The sequence below is a fragment of the Protomyctophum bolini genome (assembly GCF_963924005.1).
Source record: "Protomyctophum bolini genome assembly, chromosome: 15".
Taxonomy (NCBI): Eukaryota; Metazoa; Chordata; class Actinopteri; order Myctophiformes; family Myctophidae; genus Protomyctophum; species Protomyctophum bolini.
Window position 1 is genome coordinate 24,430,644 of NC_137876.1, and position 10,354 is coordinate 24,440,997.

Genomic DNA, 10,354 nt, shown 5'->3' on the forward strand with positions numbered 1-10,354 from the left:
AGAGAGAAGCTGTTAGGTGGAACGAGGAGAGTGGATAAGAGAGGAGAAGAAACAGGGGCAGCAGGAAGGATGGAGGGAGGGAGGGAGAGCAAAGAGGAAGATTGGAACGAGATGAAGAGAGGAAGAAAGAAGGAAGAGGAGAGAGAGGGAGAGAGAGAGAGAGAGAGAGAGAGAGAGAGAGAGAGAGAGAGAGAGAGAGGGGGGGGGGGCGAGGAGGAGGAAGGAAGGGCATTCTTATGGACTGAGATCATCTTGTTTGTTTTATTTATCTTTAATTATCTGGCGGGCAAAGTGGACAAGTGTGTGTGTGTGTGTGTGTGTGTGTGTGTGTGTGTGTGCACATGGGGAGAACGAGAGAGAGAGAGAGCATGGACAGCCTCTCTCACTCTATCGTGTTGAATCAATGCAATACGTCAGCGCTGACAGGCCTGTGGTGTGGGAGTCAGACAGTGGAGGAGGAGGGGGGGGGGGGGGGGGGGTCTTAAAGCGACGCGCAGAGCAATCCGTTGTGAGCTCGTAGTAGATCCACTATTTTCATATAGCCAAAGTATATAGAGGGCTGGTTAATGTACGCTTTAGTTACTCAAAATTACTACAGTTACTAAAGAATTGTGGATTAAAAAGTACAATATTTGCCTCTGAGATGCGGTGGGGTAGAAGTATAAGTTAGGCTATAGCTACTGTGAAATGGAAATACTCAAATGAAGTAAAAAATCACACTCGTGTGAAGTGAGCGCTGAGCGGTGCCTTTCATCACAATGATGACGACTGATGACGTCGACAACATGACGTCATGGACATTCCGTGCTCAAACGGACGGACAGGCAGACAGACAGACAGACAGACTTGCACTGCTCAAAAACAACCTAAAAACTATTTACTTTAAGTACAAGTACAGTACTTGAGTAAATGAAGGGCAGGGGGCTCGTGGAGTATAACGACCCTGAGCAGACAAGGGCAAGTAATTATAACACACACACTGATCTCTTTCACTCCATCACCAGAAAGTCTGGCATGCCTTAACTACTATGTAAATGAACGTATGTGTTTGACAAAAAAAATGTGTGTGCATTCGTGCGTGTGCGACTGTGTTTGTGCGTGCGTGCGCGCGCGCTCGTGTGCGTGTCTATTTTTGAGAACAGCCAGGGTTAGGGATTCACCGACACGCTCTCCCCACCTTCCACAATTATGTTGAATAATTAAAACGTTTCATTAACTTGATCATTTCCTCCACACGTCGGCCATGTTTCAGCCTCTGAAAGCGGTGCCGACAGCGAGGGCCAGGCCAATATACGCCTCTCTCATTTGGCCGTTGGACAGAGACACAAACCTGCAGGTCTCCGTCTCTACGAGGGAAAAACTGAGGGGCTTTAGTAGTCGTCCACCTTGCCATTAAGACCTGGAACGCATCTGTGTCACCTTAGCTTTTAACCACTTTAACCATTATTTTAAACTTTAGCTATTGAAAAATAGCAGATATACAAGATATATAGCACGGCACCGAGCGCCGTGCAAATCTTTTAATATATTTTTTTACAGCAAACGTCTTTGCTTCTGGGGGGTCCCTGAAACAACATATTTTCAGATGGGGGGCGGCCCGGCGGCCAAATACATATATTGGGGTCCTTGAAAAGAAAAAGGATTAGGACAAGGTTAGGATTTAGAAGACATTCGTAGAATCGGGTGCTCAGGTCTTAATGGGTTAAACCCCAGTTGATAGGGTTCCCCCAGGGGGCAGTCAGACGGATATTTTGTGAAGCCACTAAGGAAATGAAAGTTCATATAATGGCCTGTTGTGGCGCTCTCATTGGGCTCAAAAAAACCCATAGCCCCATAGAAGTCCATGTATTTGGGCCCAACTTCACCTAGACTGTATTACCTTAATAAACATGGTCATGAATACTTTTTGCTTCCAGTCACTAGTTTAAAGTCTCATTTCTAATGTCATAATATTCTTTTTGGAAAATTATGGTCCCATTTATTAGAAAAATGACCATAAAGTCGCGCATGTTCTGAGGGGCGTGGCTACCGTTACAGTCTATGAACGGGATCCCCCACCCACTCGAGTCAAAATAAAAACCAACGAAGAAGAAGGGGGAAGTCCCGCCTCGTTGTCTGGGCCAGCCAATGGGCCAGCTGGCCTGAACTGGGCCAAAACGGATCTAGAAAGATGGCGACTTCCATTGCAAGGACTGACAGGCTTCATTTTACGTTCACGTTAGACCCGCGGGACGCTTTGTCCATATTTTTTACAGTCTATGGTTCCCCCCCATGGCTCTATATTGGTTCCACTCCCATTCTTCCCTCCACACCAAATCTCTTCACCTCACAATGCATCACGACACGATGGGTTGTGAGCTTGGTTATTTTGGCCACAGCAGAGCGACACTGTGCTCAAGTGTTTTGGCCTGAAAAGTGCACAGTCAAATCGGCTTCATTGTGGTGAAACGACAATAAGCCTTCGGTTTGATACCTTGAAATGCCTCGATTAAGGCGTAGCGGCATACGTGAATGTTTCTTTTCATGAGCCGATGCGTCCACTTTGGGCGTCTTATGTGAAAAGTTTGCAGACTGAGCCTATACTTCCGCAATGGTAAAAAGAAAAAAATCCATTGAACTTGTTTGTAAATCGTGCAGACTATTCAATTAAATAAACTCTTATCTTATACGATATGGAGTGGAGTCAAGTGTTCGCACACGGCACTCGTCGTGTTTGCCAACAGTGTGCTGCAGTGAACGCACACCGGTGCCTCAACCTCAACCAAAACTCAGCCATTGTTTAACCCATTCTGAACGGGAACCCATTTAGGTGTTGGCATCATGTTATGCTTTAGCTATTGAAAAATAGCAGATCTACAAGCTCATAGCGCGCCACCGAGTGGCGGGCTACGAGCTTGTAGGTCTGCTATTTTTGAAAAATCGAAGAACGACTGACATTTTTAGAATCTGATCTCAGGTCAGAATGGGTTAATCAGACCAGTGTGTGTCCAGTGGAAACCTCGTATGAATCTGATCTCAGGTCAGAATGGGTTAAAATCAGGGGTATTCTTCCACCGCGCATTAACACAACAATTAGCAAACGCCCGCGCTGGCCTAGTTGCGTAAGACGGCCGGCCCCTTTTTTGTCTTTTGAAATTGGATTACCGCAGGAAAGATGCACTTTTTTTATTTCCATAAATTGGGGGCTAATTTTCAGCTCGGTGCCTCTCTTCGCCCGGCATGAAGCGGCGTGCACCTTCCGCTGTGAGCTCACGCGTGTGCCTCTCTCCACGCACGGCAATAAACGCGATTAGCAATGGAAGACTAAAATATGCAAATGACGACAAAGATTGGAAGGGATGTCTGTCGACATATATAGCTCATATCGTCTCTGTCGGGTGGAAACCTCACACAGCATCTCCCAAAAGTGTTTTCATTATTGCAGATCTCTCATTTACGGGGGGGGGGGGGGGGAACACAGTTAGAATATATGGAAATGAGAGGTTTCTGCCCTACAGCAACGAAAACCACCCTGCAGAAAACCATGAGGTTTTGGGAGGCACAGACACACACTCTATAATAGGAAAGCCATTTCGTTTCCATAAAGGAAATTCAACCATGTCATTGGGAGCTGTGCAGTGCACGGGGGAAAGGTCGCCTTTACCTTCGATGTCTTGCATATTTGCCGCTGGTGTGGCCGCTCCCGTCACAGCCCGACGTTGGGCAACTGTGGAGACACATACAATACACACATGAGCACTAAAACATATGACGCACGCACGCACGCACGCACGCACACACACACAACCACACACACGCCCTCAACGGACACCCCATAGCAACCCATAACACACGTCGGGTGGAAACCTCCTAAAACGCCTGTCAAAAACGTTTGTTTAGGCCTGTTTAACGGATCTGCTACTTTTGATGCTTCTGTACGACGCCGTAGTGTGGCCAAATATTTTACGGGGAGAAAAAAAGACGAAAAGTTAGAATATGGAGATAAGAGGTTTCTGCCCCGACGTCAACAATAAATGATGGTCTTCTGCATTATATCGTTATCGTTATACATCGTTATATACATACTGTATATACAGGAGGAGTACCATGATGTATGTATGGACTCCTTGTGCACACACCAACGCATATACTGTACAGATTCTCACACACTTGCATGCACGCGCGCACACGCGCGCGTCACATGCACGGAGCACGGCTATCTGGCACAGCGCAGGCTGTGGCCATGCAAAGTCAAGCGTGCATGCATGCACGTCCTGGAGACTATCAGCTCTCGCGGGGGGGGAGCGAGGCCATCGAGCGCCATTATCGACATTATAGACGCCTCGGCCTGGAGATAGGCTCCACATCGATCCTCTGATTAATTACTATCTGCAGGCAGGCAGCACCAGAGAGAGAGAGAGAGAGAGAGAGAGAGAGAGGGGGAGAGAGAGAGAGGGGGAGAGAGAGAGGGGAGACATAGGGGGGGAGAGAGAGAGGGGAGGGAGAGAGAGAGAGGGAGATGGAGCGAGGGAGGAGGAGAAGAATGATGTCCTGCAGGAGTTAAAGTGAGAGACAAAATTGGAGCAAGAGAGAGAGAGAGAGAGAGAGAGAGAGAGAGAGAGAGAGAGAGAGAGAGGTGAAGAGAACAAGGAAAAACACTGAGGAAGGAGAGGAGAGGAGAGGAGAGGAGAGGAGAGGAGAGGAGAGGAGAGGAGAGGAGAGGAGAGGAGAGGAGAGGAGAGGAGAGGAGAGGAGAGGAGAGGAGAGGAGAGGAGAGGAGAGGAGGAACATCATACTATCTGTGAAAATCAGCTGCGGGCAACACAGTAATCTTCCAGGTGGGATATTATTTATTGATATATAGGTGGGCAGGAACCCCTTATCTTAGCCGCAACCACCCTCTGACCACACAGTCAAGGACACATTGAAAAACACGCACGCACGCGCGCACGCACACGCACACACACACACACACACACACACACACACACACACACACACACACACACACACACACACACACACACACACACACACACACACACACACACACACATCAAAGGCAAGTAGAGGGCACTTTAGAAAACACTCACATGTACAGACTTTATGTATTTATGATATACGATACGTGAGATCAGAGGAGTCGCTTTTTCCACATGCACACAAAAAAAAAACCCCAACGACAACAAAACTCCAAAGAGAGACCTTCCGGATATATACACACAGTAAAATCCTCAGTAAATCCTAAGTCTGAGAGAGCACACATGTAACCAAATGGACCCGTCACGTCAGAGTTACAAATGGATAGCCTACCATTTAGATTGACATACTGTATCCTCACGCTGCTATACACTCACGTTCGTTTTTTTTCACTCGAGCGAACGCTAATGAATTTATAGTTGCAACGACGTGGTATCATCTTTAAACAGCTGATTCACGGCCCAAGCTACACCAGGCAATGTATTCTTGCCTAAATCCTTTTTTAAATCTTTAGATCAGATGATTTCTGCATTTATTTGGGGAGGTAAACAGCCCAGAATAAAAAAATGCTGTTCTACAAAGGAGCCGTGATGATGGGGGGGTTAGCTCTACCCAATTTTACTTATTGGTCAGCCAGAAAATGGCCTACTGGTTACACTCCCCTCTGACTGACTGGTGTGTACTGGAATTTAAATCATGCCACTCAATGTCTCTCCCAGTAGTACTCTATTCTAAATTACCCCTATCACCATCTAAATTTACCCAAAACCCAGTAGTAATTGCCACCATTAAGATTTGGTCACAGTTACGCTCCCACTTTAAATTTAAAGATGGCTCTATAAATTGTCCCATACTTGGCAATCACCTATTCCCTCCCTCTATATCAGACTTAGCTTTCAAACAGTGGAAAGATAAAGGTCTTGTCAAATTCTCAGATCTCTATGAGAGGAATATATTCAGTAGTTCATACCAAATATGATCTACCCCACAATAATCTTTTCAGATACTTTCAAATTAGAGACTTTGTTCAAAATCAATTTCCCTCCTACCCTGAGAAACCAGCGAATAAACCATGGGACAACCTTCTAATACTGCATCCTGGGAAATGGGCCATATTTCAGTGACTTATCAATCAAAGATTAAACATCCTCCCTATGGACAAGAATAGGAATAGGTGGGAGAGACACCTTTCTTGATGAATAGTGGGATGGGGCTATTGATCGAGTCAACACATCAACATCATGTGCTAGACTAGGCCTTATTCAATTCAAAGTCTTTCATAGACTTCATTACTGCAAATCTAAACTTGCCATATATCCTGGAATTGATGATAAATGTGATAGGTGTGCTCTCTCACCAGCTAATCACACACACACATGTTCTGGTCTTGTCCCAAGCTACACAATTGGACTAAAATAGTTGAGATTTTGTCTGATATATTTGAGTCGTTTGGAGCCGTCACCCCAGATAGCTATTTTTGGGGTACCATCAGATGAATGAACTTCTAACCCAGAAACAGTCTAAAATGGTGGCATTTGCCACACTGATAGCAAGACGTAGAATATTGTTGGGATGGAAATCCCCAACTCCTCCTTTTATAGCTATGTGGCTTAAGGATATTATGGGGGTTTTTTAATTGGAAAAAATAAAGTTTACAATTTTCAACAGAAAGGTTATTTTCTAGCTGGCAACCATGTATTTTGAGATTATGAGAGTACTTCCGACAGACTAATTGAGTCAAGACTCAATACTATGTGTTTGTTTTTGCTTCCTCATAATGATAGAATTGTCTATAAAGGAGTATATCATTTATAGGGGGTGATGTATGACAATATTCCGATTCAACGCAATCTTTTCTAACAACTTGTTGAGAAAATGGAGAATATGGAAAAAAAATGGTATGTTCAAACTAAACTTAAATTGTTGAAACCTGCTATCAATAAACATATATATATATATTTAAAAAAAAAAGTAAGTATATTAACGTGAGCTTGTGACTAAATAATTCCTATACGTTGGATCCATTGGAAGGTGCCGTGTCATTAGTCAGAAGGTTCATTGTTCCGAAATTACTATCCCTATCTCTAACCCTAACCTAAACCTAACCGCAAGCACGGGAGCAAACCTAAACCTAACCGCAAGCACGGGAGCAAACCTAAACCTAACCGCAAGCACGGGAGCAAACCTAAACCTAACCGCAAGCACGGGAGCAAACCTAAACCTAACCGCAAGCACGGGAGCAAACCTAAACCTAACCGCAAGCACGGGAGCAAACCTAAACCTAACCGCAAGCACGGGAGCAAACCTAAACCTAACCGCAAGCACGGGAGCAAACCTAAACCTAACCGCAAGCACGGGAGCAAACCTAAACCTAACCGCAAGCACGGGAGCAGTGCATGTTCGGGCTAACGGGACTTCGGATCTATGGGCATGCAGGTTGTTATTACGCTTTTCTGAAGTAACTGATTTGGACATGCAAGGTTTCTGCAATTGAATTGTGGTTGGACAATAAAACGGCATTCCACTCTATAGTGTTCCACAGTCCACACCCTTCCCTGACTTGAAACGAGCCACATTACCGTGAGGGCGGCCAGTGACAGAGAAAAGGGAGCGAGAGAACTCCAGAGAATATGCCTGTTGTATGAGGAACGGAACTGATAATTGGCTATCATGTTAAATATCGTCAAGTGCAACGAGACAAAAACAGAATTATTTAGCTCGTTTTCCTCGGAACACTCAAGAAGATGAGAAAACTCTCTTATTGAATATTTCATAAAGGGAAATTGTATTACAGTAACCGGAGACACACAGAGAGAGAGAGAGAGAGAGAGAGAGAGAGAGAGAGAGAGCGCGAGTGAGAGAGAGAGAGAGAGAGAGAGAGAGAGAGAAAGAAATGTATTTCGTTGAATCGTTGTGATAATTACTGTATTATTTTTTTCGTGACACTGAAGCCGTTTACAGAGAGAGCGAGAGAGAGAGAGAGAGAGGGAGAGAGAGAGGCTGGTGAATAGCAGAAGAGAGAGAAAGACGCAGGTGGCAGGTGGCATAACCAATCAACCGCCCAGCATCCGTATTGTAGGGAAAGGTTTTGCTGAAAATAGTAGATCGACAAGTTCGGTAATCGGTGATTGACTATTTTCCAGCAAAAGCTTTCCCCACAGAAAATCCACTTGTATTGAGCCCTGCATGGGGGACTCTGCTCAACCATAATGGGGTTTAAAATGGTTAAGCCTGATTTATATGTAGTCCGTGGTGGAAAAACGTACTGTGGAAAATGTGTATATACTGTAGGGCTGAATGTATGTTTTGTAATAATGAAAATCTACAGAGTAACTAAAGTTTTCAAAAAGATTTAGTGGAGTAATACAATATTTGCCTCTGAAAGTACTGTACATTGGAAATAATGTACAAATACCTCAACATTCTACATAAGTAGTACAGTACTTAAATAAATGTAGGCTACACTTTCCACCACTGCTGTAAATGACAGATATACTGTACAAGTTCACAACACGCAACATTTGTGAGCAACATCTTCTGACAGAGCACAACACCAACATGCAACCAGGTATAACTGACAATACGTTTTTAACAGCGGCCGACAGTCTGGTGGATTTTCCGGAAGTGCTTTATTTGTCTATGTGTGGCAGTGGTTCCCAAAGTGGGGTCCGGGGACCCCCAGGGGTCCTTGAGGGAGTTCCAGGGGGTCCCCAGCTAAATGATAGTTAGGAACCAAATGGACCCTTATGGGTCTGTAACTCTGAGAGTGTACAAATGGAACAAAATGGACCCGGGACACGGGTCCATTTGGTTTCATTTGTACACTCTCAGAGTAAAATTGATTTCACAACATAAATTGGGGGTCCCAGAGATAGAAATGCCATTAAGGTTAGGCTACCCTTTGTTTACCCTCTATATACGGAACAAAACGAATGACAAATGAATGACGATTGACAGCAGGAACGCCCAATAGGAGATTTGTATCGCCCAGAGTCGCCGATGTTCGCCCACTGTCAAGGCAGCGTGTTAGGGAGTCCATTCTCTGGAGAGCTTCCATTAGACTGCAGCCAATTGTTGATTCTATATGCGTGTGAGTCAATATCTGCGCGCGCGTGTGCGTGTGTGTGTGTGCGTGCGTGTGTGTGTGTGTGCCCCTGCGTGATCTCACTGACCTGAAGAGTTCTGTTAACGCCGGGTCCACAGGCACTGTGTGTGTGAGAGAGAGAGAGAGAGAGAGAGAGAGAGAGAGTATACCATTAGAGCTCACAGCATGTGACACGTCCTTGTACGGCTGGTGAAAACAACATCGTCATATTGAACCCTGTTTGTTTTGACATGCAAATATAGGCTATGTGTATGGTAGAAGAGAGAGAGAGCTAGAGAGCTAGAGAGAGAGAGAGAGAGGGTGGTCAAGAGTAGAGTGAAAAAAGTCAATTGAACTGTGACGGTCTGGGATTTGTGCAGCGGTGTGTGTGTGTGTGTGTGTGTGTGTGTGTGTGTGTGTGCGTGCGCACCTGCACAAGCATAGGTGTACACACATACGCACTCATATGCGTGCGTGTCTGTCCGCGTGTGCGTGCGTGCGTGTGTCGAGGGAGGGAAGGTCACCCTGAACAGCGGCAACTGTGATTGGAAGCGTGCATGCACGAGAGTGTGTGTGTGTGTGTGTGTGCGTGCGTGTGCGTGTGAGCAGATACCTTTTGAGCGTGTGCGATGGCGCTTCTCGTCCGCATCCACCTCCATCTGCAGAGGAGAGACAAACACACAACCTAAATAAACCCCAGTGCATCGTGGGTTAAAGCTTTGGCGGAAAATAGCCGATCTACAAGCTTACTAAATGTCAGAGCTGAAATCGACATGTGAATATGAAATAAATGCTTAAACATGTAGGTGTAGACCACAGAAGTGAACCTTTCAAGTCCGTTTTCTCAACTTGCTGTTTTCTGCAAGACATGAAATACTCTATATAAGCCATATCTCCAAAACTGGTGGGTCAAACTGAACAACCAATATGTCAATTTGAAGCTATGATTCACTGCTTTCACATGACAAGACAAAATTAAAATGAAAAAGATTTCAATGACCGATAGCCTCACACAAACGCACGCACGCACAAATGCACGCAAGTAGTCTCTACAATGTATGTCTGATTTCTATACGCCCCCCCTCGGTACACTCCTTTCCTTGCCAAATATGTATTTTACACTCGAGAAATGCCAGGGAAAATACACAAATCCAATCTCCACGTTCTCCATGTTGTACACAAATCATTAGCATGATTTATTCACCGTGTAAACACACCACCTCAACATGTGCGTACGTGCGTGCGTGCGTGCATACGTTCTAAAAGGACTACTTGATTAGTAAAAAAAAAACAAGAAAAAGATAAGAATTA

At 45.0% G+C, this 10,354-nt stretch overlaps 1 protein-coding gene across 1 annotated transcript in view; it reads right to left on the reverse strand.

Annotated features, from left to right (window-relative positions):
* The window catches only part of myt1lb (myelin transcription factor 1-like, b), a gene marked incomplete at its 5' end in the record, with an annotated part of 117,368 nt that extends 107,666 nt beyond the window's left edge, over positions 1-9,702 (reverse strand). The window contains 2 exons of the mRNA XM_080783500.1: positions 9,132-9,165; positions 9,657-9,702. Of these exons, the coding sequence (XP_080639626.1) occupies positions 9,132-9,165; positions 9,657-9,702 (80 nt within the window). The remainder of the gene's footprint in view (positions 1-9,131; positions 9,166-9,656) is intronic.
* Positions 9,703-10,354: the final 652 nt, after the last annotated feature.